The 17781-nt window shown below is 33.8% G+C and overlaps 1 protein-coding gene, 1 long non-coding RNA gene, 1 other non-coding gene and 1 pseudogene across 3 annotated transcripts; 1 reads left to right on the top strand and 3 right to left on the bottom strand.

Moving 5' to 3' along the window:
* Positions 1 to 762: 762 nt before the first annotated feature.
* LOC112516988 (actin-interacting protein 1-2-like) lies at positions 763 to 6827 on the top strand. Its single transcript, XM_025124268.1, has 6 exons — positions 763 to 1249; positions 2314 to 2475; positions 2714 to 2900; positions 3153 to 3572; positions 4167 to 4574; positions 6086 to 6827. Exons 1-6 carry the CDS (start codon positions 858 to 860, stop codon positions 6341 to 6343), a joined length of 1827 nt encoding a protein of 608 aa, XP_024980036.1. The 5' UTR covers positions 763 to 857; the 3' UTR covers positions 6344 to 6827.
* Positions 6828 to 14365: 7538 nt separating this feature from the next.
* Positions 14366 to 15105, bottom strand: LOC112517312. Its single transcript, XR_003069654.1, has 2 exons — positions 14964 to 15105; positions 14366 to 14629 (listed from the first exon to the last, which is right to left on the bottom strand). It is a non-coding gene; the product is annotated as an uncharacterized LOC112517312 (long non-coding RNA).
* LOC112517507 lies at positions 14677 to 14760 on the bottom strand. The gene has a single exon (XR_003069703.1). It is a non-coding gene; the product is annotated as a small nucleolar RNA Z102/R77 (small nucleolar RNA).
* LOC112517508 lies at positions 14835 to 14909 on the bottom strand (annotated as a pseudogene).
* Positions 15106 to 17781: the final 2676 nt, after the last annotated feature.

The raw sequence follows: 17781 nt of genomic DNA on the forward strand, positions 1-17781 counted from the left end.
AATTCTTTTAATCACGAAACGTTCAATGGCATTCGCACAATGCCTCCTCTTGACTTAGCCGTCACGGCTTTCGAGTTCTCTTTATTTGATATGGTGTTTTATTAATTGTACATAAAAGGAACCTATTTTACTATAAATGTTATTTCGAAAAACCATGAATCAAAAGACGGATCAATTCAAGCTTGTGGAGATTTGCCGATCCAAATACCGACCAATCAACCGGTTTGCTAACTTGTGTTTGATATGCATTTTTATGTATTTCTTAGTCGCGTTCAGTTTGATTGGATCAAGTTCAAGTTTTTCAAACCAAATCAACTGAAAATTGAATTTCTGGTTTTGAACCAAAAACCGAATTTAAAATTGCTTTGGTGTTGCAAACAATACTTCAAATTCATCTCGGTTTTCAAATTAGCTTGAAAAAAAAATCTATAAATCAACGGTCATCTATTCATAGAAGTTATGGGGTTAGCTCAACTGATAATAAAACTCGGGTCTTCAGGTTTTTTTTTTTCCAGAAGTCATCGGTTCGAGTCCTGTAATACAAAATGGTATAAATATCTACGAAATAAACGATAAAGAAATCATTTTCAATGAATATCTAAGTTTATTTCAATTTGTGCTCACAAAAAATTGTTGTATTAATTTAATATATTTATTTGTAAATTATCCGAAGAGAACATACAATCAATCATCCCACGTTGTTTTCGCAAAAAGTAATCAATCCCGGTGTATCGTTATTTGTATGAAGCAGACGCTTGGAACATAATTTCCCCCAACTTCCCTGCAAAAAGTTCCATTCCTTACCTCCTTCAATCATCTCTTTCACATCCCAAACAATCTGAAAAAACTAATCAAGAATGGCGGAACTCATAGAGACGTATGCCTGTATCCCATCCACGGAGCGTGGCCGAGGAATATTAGTATCCGGTGATGCCAAAATGAATGCATTTCTTTACTGTAATGGCCGATCGGTGATTATACGGTACCTCGATAGACCATTGGAGGTCGAGGTGTATGCGGAACACGCTTATCAGACCACCGTGGCGAGGTTCTCGCCTAACGGGGAGTGGATCGCCTCGGCTGACGTGTCCGGAACTGTTAGGATCTGGGGTACCCACAATGGATTTGTGTTGAAGAATGAGTTTCGGGTTTTGTCTGGTCGGATTGATGATCTTCAGTGGTCCGCTGATGGGATGAGGATCGTGGCTTCGGGTGATGGCAAGGGCAAGTCGTTCATTCGAGCTTTCATGTGGGTTTGTTTTTTCTCGATCACAACGTGTTTGTTAAAATGCTCCTTTGACATTTTATGGAAATTTTCCTAATTTACCTTATCTGGCGCTAATTATCTAAAAATCGTCCAAATCACAGACCGACTTCTTGAACAATGCAAATTCGATACATATTTTGTGAACCTATTAGTATCGTAACGTAGTAGGTGTAAAAGTTTAATGCAACTATCAAATTTTTATATCAATTTTAAAATTGGGAAGGATCCATTCCACACCCCAAGTCAATCAAGCTGTATTCTTGGAACTACAGGAGTATATGTTCTTGAGTATCTATCGTTCTTCTACATTTTGATGTTTATATGTCATGTTTAGTTACAAATCTTGAAAATCAGAGTCAGCCTTAAAAATGGAAATTTTGTAGCTAGAGCTTAGCAGTACCTCCCAACCGGAGGTGGGGTGGGGGAAGATGTATACAGACCTAACCTCTAAACCAAAGAGTATTGCCGCTGTTTCTGTGAAGACCCCCCCCCCCCCCCCGGCGGGCACGTCTTGGTTTGTGTGTGTGAGATAGCTATTATTACGATTGCATCTAGTTCTTATCATTAAGCTGATTGTAGAATGTAGACTTTACGCTAAAATTGTTTATTAATAACCGTTGTGTACCGACAAGTTAAAGAAAACTCACTTGGTTCTTGGGACAAGATGAATGATAGTTGAATGCCAACTAAGCATTTATGATATCCAAATATATATGTTAAGTGATTTTTACTATAAAGTATGGTCGAATGAGTTGACTTTTTAGTTTTTACTACATTCTTCATGCTACTGCTAGAGTATGGAAGTTTCATTCGAATTTAATATGTACGCCATAGCATTTTCGCATTTGGCTGGACGTCAGGAATATCTTCATGCTCCTTATTCGCCCCATGTCGCCCCCCCCTTATTTTAATCACCCATATCTGCCTCATGCAGTCCCTAAGTCCAATGGTTAGAAATAGACATCCTTCTTTATCTGGAGTAACTGTTCATATGAACTTTTTAATCTGGAACATTGGAGTACACTCATTTTAACAGTCTTAAACAGGTGGGATTCTGGTAGCAATGTCGGAGAATTTGACGGGCATTCAAGGAGAGTTCTAAGTTGTGCATTCAAGCCGACAAGACCATTCCGTATAGTCTCTTGTGGAGAGGACTTCTTGGTGAACTTCTATGAAGGACCGCCTTTTAAGTTCAAGCAGTCACATAGGTTAGTATCATGGAATAGCTTGACATAGTATCTGGATGATGAATTTTTTCCATGTATAATGATGAGTATTTAACAGATTAGGGATTCATCTTCCTAAACTCTGACATCAAACATGTAAATCGTTTACTTGAAGAAACTAACAGTATTTTATGAGACACCATTATAAACGAAAGGCTTGCAGCTAACCAAGTAGCTTTTTGTTGCATTTGGTATGATTGATTGATATTCCCACATGCAGGGATCACTCGAATTTTGTCAACTGTGTAAGATTCGCGCCTGATGGCAGCAAATTCATCACTGTTAGCTCTGACAAAAGGGGGCTGTTATATGATGGAAAAACTGCAGAACAAAAGGGAGAGTTGTCTTCAGAGGATGCCCACAAAGGTAGCATATATGCTGTTAGCTGGAGTCCCGATAGTAAGCAGGTAGTAAATTTAAGTTGGTTATATGTTAAAAGTTATATTATTTTTTCTTCTTGGATTGGCAGTGCAATCGATTTCTTATGTATGCTTTCAGTTCAGATTTAGGATTTGTTACTTCATTTGTATAAAATCACGGAACTGATGACATCTAGATATTTAGTGTTTATATATATATATATATATATATATATATATATATTTCGTTCATTACCATACTTTGATGTCTTTAATTATAATTATGTACCCTTGTCATAGGTCGTAACTGCATCAGCTGATAAGACTGCCAAGATATGGACAATATCAGATGATTTTAATGGGACTGTTGCAAAAACCTTATGCCCAGGCTCTGGTGGTGTCGAGGACATGCTAGTCGGGTGTCTCTGGCAAAATGATCATATAGTTACTGTTTCTCTTGGTGGCACCATATATTTATATTCTGCAAGTGATCTTGATCAAGACCCGGTGATTCTGTGCGGACACATGAAGAATGTTAATTCCCTAGTAGTGCTTAAAACCAGCCCGGAGACTATTTTGTCTAGCAGCTATGATGGATTCATATTCAAGTGGATTCGAGGGGTTGGCTTTGCTGGTAAGTTAGAGAGGCCGGATAAAAATCAAATCAAGTGTCTTGCTGCTGTCGACGAGGAGATCATATCATCTGGATTCGACAATAAGGTAATAAATTATTTCAACATTTGTATGCTTGATGTGACTCCTATGATATTATCATCTTTGAAAGAAATTGAGAAGTTTCCTAAAGAACGATTTTGCACTCATACTTTTTAAGTTTAGGGTTTATTGTGGGACTTCATGGAAACAGCCTCTCTATTGGGGTAGAGGGATTCAGTAGTAGCCTAGGGGGTGCCCATATCCAGCCCTATCGTCCTGACGCAATGGGAAAAGATTTAGGAGTCCAAAACTGCACCCGTTTTAAATTGGTGTGTGTAAGTTGATAAAAAGTGGTCCACCAGTAGTGTTATTGCGTGTGACATTATAGGTTGCAAATTTGAATCCCTTTGGCTCTCTTTTGATCTTTTTGGTAACATCAGTAGAAGAGAAAGAAAAAGAAGGAAAAAACCAATTGGATGTCATTTTAATGAAAATCGTACTTATGATTAATATTTGTTTTAATTGATATCATGCTAATTATTTTCTGCCCCCGCTTGGAAATTTTTCTGGATCCTCTTATGGGGACCCTACCTGTGTGTGGATATACCAGGTTCGTTTGGTTTTTCTCTGACAATCCTTCATACCTCTCGTAATACTTAGGTGTGGAGGATTCCTCTAACAGGAGATGAATGTGGAGAGGCAAATATTGTTGACATTGGCAGCCAACCAAAGGACTTGAGCCTGGCTATTCGTGACCATGAACTTGCATTGATTTCAATCGAGTCAGGTGTTGTCCTCCTCCGTGGTACACAAGTTTTGTCAACCATTAACCTAGGGTTTACTGTGACTGCATGTTCACTTGCGCCTGATGGAACTGAAGCCATTGTGGGTGGGCAAGATGGTAAATTGCACATATATTCAGTCAAGGGGGATTCTCTTACAGAAGAAGCTGTTCTTGAAAAGCATCGAGGTGCTATTACCGTAATTCGTTACTCTCCTGATGTTTCTATGATCGCCTCGGGTGATGCCAATAGAGAAGCTGTTGTATGGGATCGCGACTCCAGAGAGGTAATCTTACTGCTTCTTTTTGCACATACATCCCAACGTTTAAGTGATTGCTATCCGTATTCGTATTAGCTATAAGCAGATGCGTCTCTACTCTTTGGAGTAAAGGTCAGGTATGCATACATGATAGATCCCACCCTCCATATGCCACCTCTGAGTGGGATATAGTTCAGTTGGTTCGGTTTAGATGCACGATATGGGTATGTTCATATTTATCTTCATAATATATTGATAATTTTTTATATTAAACCAAACCAAACCGACACAGTAAATCGTACTCAATATTATCTTTTTCAATTTTTTTATTATTAATAATAGCGAAAAGTTCAAAAAAACCCAACAAACTTTTCGATTTTGAATGGTTTAGTCCCTAAACTATTTTTTTGAATGAAAAACCATTAAACTTTCTCATTTTGAATGTTAAGTTCCTGAACTATTTTTTTGAATGAAAAAAACCATTAAACTTTCTTTTTCTTGAATGAAAAAACCATTAAACTTTCTCCTTTTGATTGATTAAGTCCCTGAACATTTTTTTTAATAAATAAACCATCGCACTTTTAAAAATTAGTTACCTACATCCTTTTAACCCAAAAAAGTTACATTAGCCGACTAGTAAAAGTTCGGTAGTTTATTTATCTTTTAAAAACAATTCAGGGTCTTAATCATTCAAAATGTGAAAGTTTAATGGTTTTTTCATTCAAAAAAATAGTTCAAAGACTTAATCATTTAAAATGAGAAAGTTTAATGGTGTTTTAATTCAAAAAAATAGTTCAGGGACTAAACCATTCAAAATGGAAAAGTTTGTTGGGTTTTTTTTTCCCCTTAATAATAATATTTATATACGTCAAATAGAACAAATAAACTCACACACCCTCCTCACCTTTGGTGAGGTTTGGTCAAGGACTCACATACCGCTACGCCAAAGGCCCTTTCGTAATCAGTTTTTTGTTGATTGCTTCTTTGACAATTAAAGACTTCATATACATTGCTGGATGTACACTATGCTTTTTATCGCTGATATTAGTACATTATTCCTTCGCATTGGTGTGTAAATATTTGAATCCATATCCAATAAAAGAGAATATATGCAGATCCAAATCGCATATGAGGACATGTTTGTATAGATCCCACTCCTTGCAAACCCTACTTTTGAAAGTCGGATATATAGTGTTTGTTTGGTTTGGTTAGGTTATATGATCAAGATGGGACAGGACAAGACGGACGAAAAATTGTTGTCCCATGTTTGGTGCAATATTTAGATTGGGACATTATAGGACTCACCAAAATAGGTGGAACAACAAGTAAGGAGATGGACAAAATTGTTAAATTACTAAACCACCCATGTCAATGTAAAACCCTAACCCTTGCACATTTTTTTCACTTGCCTACCTCACTCTCCCCCTTCCAGTCCTATTTTGATCTATCCAATCCCATCTGCACTCCAAACACACACTAATTGAAATACTAAATTATGACGAGTTCACGGGCTCATTTATTATTTGTGTCATGGGCAGATAAAGCTTAAGAACATGCTATACCACACGGCTCGCATCAACAGTCTAGCTTGGTCACCCGATAACACCATGGTTGCAACCGGATCTCTGGATACATGTGTTATCGTATATGAAATAAGCAAGCCAGCCGCAAGCCGTACAACTGTAAAGGGTGCTAACCTGGGTGGGGTTTATGCAGTCTCCTTCGTTGATCAAAACACCGTGGTGAGTTCTGGTGAGGATGCCTGTATTCGTTTATGGAAGATAACTCCACAATAAACAAGGGATCAAAAGGCGCAAGGATTTCTTGAATCTGCTATATCTTTTCCTTTTTGTGAAGCTGGTTTGTAATTGCGATTTGGGTGCAGAGAATGCAGTTCAGTAGGCCGAGGTTTTGGTAGTTGTTAATAGTGATATTTTCTTGTGAGCTTAAAGTACGGTTTTTGTGGCCACCAGAACCGTATTTTGTTAAGTTTTAAGGGAAACAGAGCATTGGGTCAAAAGGTAACGTGGATATGAGGTAGATGGTTGTTGAAAGCGGGTATCACTAGACCATCAAAATATGGCGTTAAAACGGATGGTTATCTTGTTTCTGATTTATCATATGTAATAATCGTGTATACGATGTGTTTTTTCCATGGTGTAATAACTTTTGGAGTTGCAGTTGTTCTATTTATATCTGGTTTGATTCCCAGATGGTTAAAATCAGCGTCCACTTGTTTTCATTTTGAGAAGTTGAAGTTGGTTATTGGGTCTTCAAAAAGCAATGTAGTTCAATATTGATGCAATTTGTCTCGATGGGAAATATGCGAGATCGGGACGAGTATACACCATGGCGTATATAAGACTCCCGACCGCACTAGCAGATGGGACCTTTGGCATTTCGGTATTTTCTTTGTCATCCTTTGGACAATCATCATTTGTAATCTTGATGAGTTTCGGTAGCAGAGTGCTAGACGTCTTGGCACCATCAAGATTGAATCGCTTCACTATCTTTTTGATGTATGCTCATTGTGCTAATGTAAGAGTACAAAATTTTTTGTCCCGAACAATTTCCATGCCCGAAATCTTCTGCATCGTGCCGAGATCCTTCATTTCAAATTTGGACTTCAACTTATCTTTCAGACATTTGATCTCTGACCGATCCTTGAAGGCAATAAACATGTCATCTACATGAAGAAGAAGATACGTGAAAATACCACTTGTTGGGTCACTAATGATTTGTTGATAACTGTATATCTCTACCTTTGGGATTAATACATATAAATCTTTTGAACTCAATTAGCTTGGTATGTAGCTAAAACTGTTCAACAACTTGAAGAGAAGCAGACATCAAAGGATGTGCATCTACCGATGCGCCTTCCAATTTCCAACACCAGGCCTTTCTTTTGCTGATCTTGTAGATCGACTGATAGTTATCAGGATTATTGACAGGTCAACCTTAAGATATGCTTATAGTGACCGCTCTGACGATATCTCACCAACCTTGTCCTTGAAAGAGACATTTCCTAAAACACCTGAAAGGTATGTTTGTCTTTTCTTGGACTTGATGCGACATCTGAAGGAATGACAAGAAAGTACTTGAGAGAATAGTTCCTTTTATTCGTACGACAAAAATGACAACTGTAAAAATTTTGAAGTCAACTCTGTCATCTTATCCTCAAGTGACAAGTGTCCTCTATGCTTTTGATGCACATGGTTGTATGAAAGGCAAAGTGGTTGCTCCATACAAGGTTACACTTTCAAAATGACTCTCTAAGTGAACAAAGCAAAATCGGCAGCTTCTTTCAACATAGCTTTTTCTCTGTGTTTACAAAGTGTAAGATTGTTAGAACAAGTTTCTAATCTTTTCTATTCCGCAACAATCTTGTTTTCTTTGTGTTGATATTTATATCAATAAGAATTAAACTTAAGTGAAAATTTGTATAGTTGTATTCACCCCCCCCCCTCCCTCCTTCTATAATTACTTGTGTGCTTGCCATTCTTAAAATGGGTCCAAACAAGTGGTATCAGAGCAGACTATTTTAACTTAATAAACTTGATCTATAATGGCAGCCTCTTCTTCCTTTAATCTTAGATCTTCTCTTCAAAACCCTTTTGTTGGATCATACGACAATGGCTCAATAACTAAACCACCAAAGTTTAATCCTAGTAACTTTGCTCTGTGGAAAAGTCACATGATGATCTTTCTAGAAGATGTGGACAATAGATACCCTACCATCCTAAACGAAGGACCCATCGTTCCCAGAATTTGGGTTCGTCGTGGTAGCAAAAAAAATAACGAAGATGACTCCAAGTGAATTATTGGATGAGGAAAAATTTGAAGCTACTAGGAGATACTTAGTGAAAAGTCCTAGACAATACATTGAAGACGACAAACATCTGATATCTCTTGACACCAAAGTCAGATCTGTCATTGTTGTCTCTCTTCTTGAGGAAGTCTTTCACTCTATTGTCAACTTGTCTACTGCTAAAGAAATGTGGACAACTTTGTGTGTTTTGTATGAAGAAATGGTTGAAGTTAAGAAAAGCAAAAAGATTGCTCTTGTCCGAAAACATGAGCTCTTCTCTCATGAAAAGGGAGAATCTCTTTCTGACTACTATAACTATCTTAATAGACTTCTTAATGACCTCAAACTCTTGGGTCGTGTGTATGACAATGAGGAAGTTTTGTGCAAATTTATGGACCGTCTTCGTATTTTTGCGAAAACATCTGCACATGCATCTAAACTACCAAAGATTTTGATCATATGCCTTTGACTGCTCTCTATGGTACTTTGCATAACTATGAACATACTATAATCCAAAGAAAATCTTTCTCTCTCTTCTCTCTCTACATATATATATATATATATATATATGAGTTTAATCAAATGAGAACAATTTGTGATAACCGTAAGATTCAGTATGAACCACTCATTTAAGGTAATTATGTTACTTACTAAATAAATAGAAAAAAAATAATTTAATAATAAAAAAGACAACTCATAAATGTGTTTAATTAGTTTTATCTACAAAAATAGGAAACCCATAGTTTCTATAAATATGAAATCTGTAACTCTCCATAGAGTGTTATCTTTGAATTTTTTATGTTAGTAACACAAATTATATTTTCATTTTCTCATTGTTTCCTTTTTATCACATTTTGCATTTTTGTTGTTTACAGTGTATCACAACATGTGTACTGGGTATCATATTGGACATCAGTAGATGTCAATAAGTATATATAAAGAGAATGATCCTAATTTAATTTTGATTTGTGATTTGATCTCAAGAAATATTAAGTTCTCCTTTGAATGATATAGATCTATATAAGCATACATAACACACATGCCACAAATTGGGGAAGAAAATCATTCTCCCTACCACTGCCATCAAAGCTCTGCACCACCGGCTCTCAATCCTCCATCCTGCCACATTTCTCGTCAAGAGACGGTTGTTCCGGCATTGGACGTGCTAGTTTCTTGATTTTCCAACGGTGGCCGTCTTTGAAGAAACCATTGCCATCATCGTTGTGTCGCCATCGCCGAGAGGAAACAACAGGGTTGAAGTAGACGCCGATTGACTTGGACTGGGGTTGATGTATAGGACCGATATTATCGAGAAGATGATCTGTTGGTATTGGAGTTTATACTCGGAGTTGGTGTCGATATATATATATATATATATATATATATATATATATATAGTTTGGTTCAAATACTAACCAAGATTTTTGTGTTAACTTTGTTAACCAATCTTGGCCATTGATTCTTACAATAAAGGGTTGTGATTAATCATGATAAAAAATTAAAATTTTAAATTTATAATTTCAAAGAACATATATGAACAAAAGAGAAAAAGATATTTAAGTAATTTTCTTTTTTATGTAACTCTCATATCATTAATTGAGAGTTACAAAATCAAAAAATCTCATTATTTTTTTAATTTATTTTTGTTAATGTAAGAACTATATGAACACATACACACACACACACACACATATATATATATATATATATATATGAACCATTGTGTCAAATACGAACAAAAATTGACATATATATGAACTTGGACTGTATAGCATTTATGAACACAATATGAATATAATAAGAATAGTTGTTACACGAAAGTAAATAAATAAAAAAACATGTATGAACACAATATGAACAGTTTGTGAACAATAGTTCCTTCATTATGAACACATTCAGAAGCAAGCCAATGTTAAAATATGCAGCTAGTGTACATATGAACACAATATGAACATTTTGTGAATAATAGTTCATTCATTATGAACACATTCAGGAGCAAGCCAATGTTCAGATATGCAGCTAGTGTACATATGAACACAATATGAATAGTTTGTGAACAATAGTTCCTTCATTATGGACACATTCAGGAGCAAGCCAATGTTGAGATATGCAGCTAGTGTACATATGAACACAATATGAACACTTGTGAACAATTCTTTAACAATTACATATGAATTCGAATTCCGATTGTAGTCGTAGACGATTTTAACCTTTTCATTHTYATWVTTRTCGATCTGTTTTCCAATAGGTTTATCCATATTACTCGGACGATATCGAAATATTTACAATTGAAAATTCTTTAACAATTACAAAATCAATATCATTATGGATAGAATAAATCGAAGTTACAAAACATGAACATGTATAAAAAAATATCAATATTACATAATCATCAATTATTGAGATTTTTAGATTTGTAACTCYCAATTAATGATTTGGGAGTTACATAAATGACAAATTACTTAATTACCCTTGTCATTAATATATGAGTTATATGTGAACCTAAAGAAAAGATGAAATATGATTGGTTGAGCTTGATTAACAAAGTTAACACAAAAATCTTGGTTAATATTTGAACCAACCCCTATATATATATATATATATTGTGTGTGAGATTCAAACGAGAACAATATGCAAATAAAAGAACATGAAAAACAACCAAATTAATCATGTGATTTTACACTAGAAAGAAGTGTAGAATCACATGTGATCCATACAACTTTGGCTGGGACCTCACATGAAAAATCACATATGACTCACACGACTTTAGCCATGACCATGTTCTTAGTCATATGTAAAATCACATGTGATTTTACCTTTTTTTATTCTTGTTTAATCTTATATATATATATATATATATATATAGAGAGAGAGAGAGAGAGAGAGAGAGAGAGAGAGAGAGAGAGAGAGAAAGAAAGAAAGAGAGCTTGGTTCAAATACTAACCAAGAAATTTGTGTTAACTATACTAATTACGCCTAACCAATCATATTCCATCTTTATTTTATGTTCAAATGTAACTCATATATTAAATACAAGGGTAATTAGGTAATTTGACCATTATATAACCCAATTAATTGAGAGTTACAAATCTTAAAGATCTCACTAATTGATCATAATGTAATTCTGAATTTTATCTTCATACGTGTTCATGATCGTAATTTTCAAGTGATGTTCTACATATAATGATATTGTTTTTGTAAGTGTAAAAGATTTCCTTATCGTCCGAGTAATATGAATAATTCTATTGTAAAACATATTGACAACAATAGAAATGACAAAGTTAAAATCGTTTACGACTACGGTCGGAATTCGAATTCAAGAAGATGATCAAAGCGGTCATATTGGTAAGTGATTAATATGACATTTGAATTCGTTTAATTGAACACATATCAAAGGCAATAGATGTTCATATCGATACATATGCACAATCACATCACATGAATATGAACAATATATGTGATTCATGTGAACACAAGCTTCATAGGTGTTCATGTATATACAACAGAGTTGGCTCCTGAATATACAGAAGATGTTCATACGGTTCACATGTTGTTCATATGTCTAATTTTTTTTGTTTGATGTGCTTTGAGGATATACACAAATTGTTCATATGTCTGACAACTCGTGTATCAAAGATAGATTATTTTTTACCTAAATACCCTTTGATATTTTGTTCACATATGTTAATTGAAAATATTAATTTAATAATTAATTTTTAAATATCATTAAATCACAACCGTTTATTATTCAAATTAACGGCCAAGATCAGTTAACAAAGTTAACACGATAATCTTGGTTAGCATTTGAACCAGCCCCGAGAGAGCGCTTGGATCAAATGTTAACCAAGATTACTGTGTTAACATTGTTAACCAAGCTCAACCAATGAAAAACCATCTTTTATCTAGGTTCATATCTATCTCATAATTTAATGACAAGAGTAAATATGTAATTTTAGTTTGTATGTAACTCCCATATCATTAACTGAGAGTTACAAAATCAAAAAATCTCATAATTGTTATTGATTTAGTATTGATCTTGTTTTTTTATAATATTGATTATCTATCTATAATGTTCTTGAATTTATGATTGTTAAAGGAGACCCAATAGTAAAGTTGTCGATATCGTTCAAGCTAATATAGATAAATCCATTGAAAACAATTCGACAACAATGGGAAGGTTAAAATGGTTTACGATGACAATCAGACTTCGAGTTGCGGAAGTGAAAACAATAATCAAAGCGTTTGCATTGGTAATTGATTAATATGTTATTGTATTCGTTTTAATCGAACTTATGTTGATTGTGATGTTTTTGTGTTTTTTATAGTTCATATTGTGTTGGTAGCTTTTTCTTTAATTATTATTACGAGCCCAATTAATGTGTTCAAATGAAATGAGTTCATCGTCAACTTAATTTGTTATGCAATTCAATTTTGATTACCATTCGGCTCTATCAGCTGCTTGTGATGTTTGACCTGCCATAGACTGCAAGTGTTCATATACGTTCAAGTGTGTTCAAATATGTTCTAGTAGGGACATGAATCAAGACATCTAATATTGAATTTATAATTTTTGTTAATTTATTATTGATCTTGCTTTTTTATAATATTGATTTTTTTATCTATAATATTTTTGAATTTGTGATTGGTAGAAGAGACCTGGTAGTAAAGTTTTCGGTATCGTTCAAGCTATTATGGATGAATTCATTGTTCATAATGAATGAACTATTGTTCACAAGTGTTCGTATTGTGTTCATATGTACACTAGCTGCATATCTCAATATTAGCTCGCTCCTGAATGTGTTCATAATGAAGAAACTATTGTTCACAAGCTGTTCATATCGTGTTCATACATGTTCTTTTATTTATTTCCTTTCGTGTAGCAGTTATTCTTATTATGTTCATATTGTGTTCATAAATGCTATATAGTCCAAGTTCATATATATGTCAATTTTTGTTCGTATTTGACACAATGGTTCATATATGTGTGTGTGTGTGTTCATATGGTTCTTACATTAACAAAAATAAATTAACAAAAAATAATGAGATTTTTTTGATTTTGTAACTCCCAATTAATGATATGGGAGTTACATAAAAAAGAAAAATTAACTAAATACCCTTTTTCCCTTTGTTCACATATGTTTTTTGAATTGCAAATTTTAAAAATTAACTTTTTGTCATGATTAATCACAACCGTTTATTGTAAGAATCAAGGACCACGATTGGTTAACAAAATTAACACAATAATTTTGGTTAACTTTTGAACTAGCCCCTATATAGTTTTTCGTGAGACCCGTAAGATCAATTTATGTTCATTGATCAACTTTTTAAGCTAATAATCTAATGTTCTAAAGTTGCACGGTAACAATTTTGTGATTATGAATGTTCAGATTGTAAATCTAATCCAAAGGTTGAGAATTGGTCCTACGGGTCTCACGAAAAATCCTTGGTCTCACATGATCCCAAGTCTCTCTCTCTCATCTCTCTCTCTCTCTCTCTCTCTATATATATATATATATATACATCTAATAAATAAGTAACTTGGAAGCCACATGTCGTCTTATTGTGCGACGGGTTATAAGGATTTCCCGCCTAAACATGTATGTAGACACAATTTTACATTATTGGTTCAAATGAGCCTATTTAATTGACATCTGTCCCTGTAAACATAACTGATTTTCGTACGAAAAGGGATTTCTTTTCAAAGACTTAAATAAGCAAAAGTCTGGATTTCCATTTCTCAGACTTATAAGTCTGATCTCTACAAACTTTTTCAGACATAAAAGTCTGAGAAATTCAGAGTTGCAAGTCTGAATTTAACTCTGAAGTGTCTTTCAGACTTGTAAGTCTGAATATAGGAATTCAAATAAAGTCTGAACTGTGAAGTCTGAAGTGTCTTTCAGACTTGTTATTTTCTATACTTCCAACATAACTCTGAATTGGTCTGGTTCAGACTTATTTCCATAGCTACTTCTTAGGCTTAGAATACAACTATGAAATTGAGACCTCATTCTCCGCTTCAATCAACAAACAAATCTTCATATCTCAAAAGCTTTAAAACAAAAACTCAATCTCATCACCGGTATGAAATCGAGAAAGATCAGATAGAGCTAATACATTGTGAAAATATTTTATTCCAATTTCTAATTTTTCCTTCAGTTCAAGAGAAATCACATCTAAAATAAAAAACAACCCATAAAACGGCTTAAAATTAAAGAAACATAAACCCTAACAAAACTGTTGAGCTCAATAATCTTCCATCAAGATGTTCAAAATACTGAAACGATACCAGAAAAAAAGTAAATAAAATCATATTTGAAAGAAGAATGATCAGATAGACTAATACGAATTTCGCCATCATTCTGGCCAATCAAACCAATAGGGAATCTATTGATCATCACTTCATTCTCCAGTTCAATCAACAACCAAATTTTCATATCTAAAAAGCTTATAAAACTCAATTCATCATGGTATTAAATCTAGAAAGATCAGATAGAGCTAATACATTGCTGCCATCATATCAACGATCAACCAAAAACTTGATCATAATTTCAATCTCAAAAATGATTCAAAAAACAAAAAAACAAAAGAATTATCGTTGAAAGCGTTACCTATCGTTCCATGATTCATGGCTATCGATAACTTCGAATCAATGAACAATGAATAGAAGAAACAAAAATACGATTAAATTCATCATCAGTCTCCATTTGCACTAAGAACATGCGGCGATAAATAGAAGAGACACGCTCTTGATGTATAAAACCCTAAAAGACGAGTTGGTTTTATAGACCCGAGATCCATATATAAGTTTCATATATTGCACAATTGGTACGCAAGTATAACTTAATTACAAGTTCAGTCCCTTTTGATTTAGAGGTTGGTAAATGATTACCGGTTCAATTTCTTTTTGAAGTATATAATAATTATATATGATAAATGTAATAAATAAACTCACATACTCTCCTCACATTTGATGTGGTTTGAACTCCTGACATACTAGGAGGCCAAAGACTACGATACATGTTCAATTAACTTACAAGATAAAGAGTTTTAGAGAATCTCCAACAGATTTTCTATAATTTCTTTAAAATAGATAAACAAAAAAGTCATAATTTCTAAACAAAATTACATTTAACTCCAACAGATTCTTTATTTTAGAGATTTTAACATCCATTATATTCTATAAATTTATAATCAAATATGCCTTTTAAAAATAATTTATATTAAATTATATTAAATAATTTACCATTATTTCATTTTGATGGCCGATAATATGTCAGCCCATAAGGCAAGTAAAAGTGATGACTTTTGCTTATAAGCGTTCAGTAAACGAATCTTCAGTTTAATGACAACTTTAGGTTGTAAGAAAAGGTGAACAACGTTTTAAACTTTTTTAAGAAACCATCAATTAAATTGATGTACTAATGTTTTTAAAAAGTTCAAATTTTTTGAACTTTGGCTCGAAGAAATTATAAATTGTATTGTTAAAATCGAACCAAATAACTATTAAGTAACACTACATTTGATTAAAAAAAATTACCAGCTTTCAAGTCACAAAGTAGTTCATTGGTTATAAAGGATGTGCGTGATTTAGGTTTGGTAGGTCAGAGCGGTCAACCATTAGTCAGCCAGTATATCGAGCAAGATAAAACCAACTACAAAATAGTTCAGTTTAGTTTGTTTGATAATTTGAGCTACAAATGAAATTAGTATTTTTAAAATGAAACGAGATACACATCCATACGTATTGTTGTCATATAATATAAAGTTTTCTGAAGACAAATGGAAACTAAACATTAGACATTTACACACACACATATATATATATATATATATATATATATACTTATAATAAATAAGTAACTTGAGTGACACGTGTCATTTTCTGGTGAGTCGGTTTTCTTGTTTTCCCATCTAAACACTTATCTAGACACGATTTACATTAACAGTTCAATTATACTCATTTGATTGATATGTGTCATCTTATTCAATCAATCCCACTAATTTAGGATGCAATTAATTTTATTCTTGGGTTAATTAATTTGTGTGGTAACTAATTCCCGAAAAAAATGGTGTTTACTTCTAAGTTTAAATTCAATTTACTGATATAGTTTTATTTTTAAATCCAATTTTATTCTTAGGTTAACTTCATTTTATTCTAAATTTAATTTACTGAAAAGTTTTACTTCAGAGTTATTTCAAGAGAACAAGTCTGAAGTTTGCTTTTTCAGACATAGCTCACCTGAACCCTGAAGTCTGAACTTTGAAGTCTTCCTTTTCAGACTTAAAACTCTGAAATCTTTTTTCTATACTTAGAAAAAGAAGTCCGAAGTCTTCTTTTCAGACTTAAAAGCCTGAACTCTAAAGTCTTCTACAATTATGAAGAGTACAAGTCTGAAGTTATTTTTAAGAGTTAGCTCACCTGAATTCTGAAATTTTCTTTTCAGACTTAGCTCACCCGAATTCTGAAGTCTTCTTTTCAGGCTTAGCTCACCCGAACTCTGAACTCTAAAGTCTTTTTTTTTTTCAGACTTAGAAGTCTGAACTCTGATGTCTTTTTTTATTTTCCAGACATAGGGAGCTGTTTACCAAACACTTACCCAGTAAGCGCTTATCGATAAATTTTAACACTATCAGTTACTTACCAGACAAGATTTTAGTCCATCAAAAGTAATCGTATACAACAATTTGCCCTGTAAGCACTTACCATGGTAAGAGTCGTCGGGTAAAATTCTTGGTCCTTGTCTCGTTCTTACTGGGTAAGATTCTTGGTTCTTACCGTATTTATTTGGAAAACTAATGTCACTTGGTAAGTGCTTACCCAGGTAAGCGTTTGGTAATCGACCCCTTAGAAGTCTGAACTCTGATTTAATGGGATTGATTTTATACTTTAGAGTTATTTTCAGAGTGCAAGTCTGAAGATTCATTCTTCAGAGTACAAGTCTGAAGTAGCATCGCACTTTCGATGATCATTCATATCTGTAAGATAAGTTCCTTACATGATTTAATTTTTTTATATTACCCCGTGCTGGTTCCGCAATAACCAAGTCAATCCWATCCTCAAGGGGGGAGGGGTCCGTATCATGGGACTTAACTTAAGGATTTAGGGATCCCTCAAAGGATCGGGTTCAGGCTCAACCAAGTCTTCGTCCACCCTTTCTCGAACCAGATCCATGCCTTGGGCTTGAGTCCCAGCTTCGGTAGGGGTCCAAACAGCATTATCCATTTCTAATTCTGATGTAAGACATAGGATCGAACCTAGTATGTATATATATATATATATATATATATATATATATATAGAGGTTGGTTATTATACAACCCTTGACATTTGTGCAATCAATACAACCCAATCTTAACCGTCCATTTCATTTGATGAATATGTGATTTCATAGAAGTTTTGATTGTTTCCTAATATAAAGTATTAAT

The sequence above is a fragment of the Cynara cardunculus genome, assembly GCF_001531365.2.
Source record: "Cynara cardunculus var. scolymus isolate 2C chromosome LG 8, CcrdV1, whole genome shotgun sequence".
In the NCBI taxonomy this organism is placed as follows: Eukaryota; Viridiplantae; Streptophyta; class Magnoliopsida; order Asterales; family Asteraceae; genus Cynara; species Cynara cardunculus.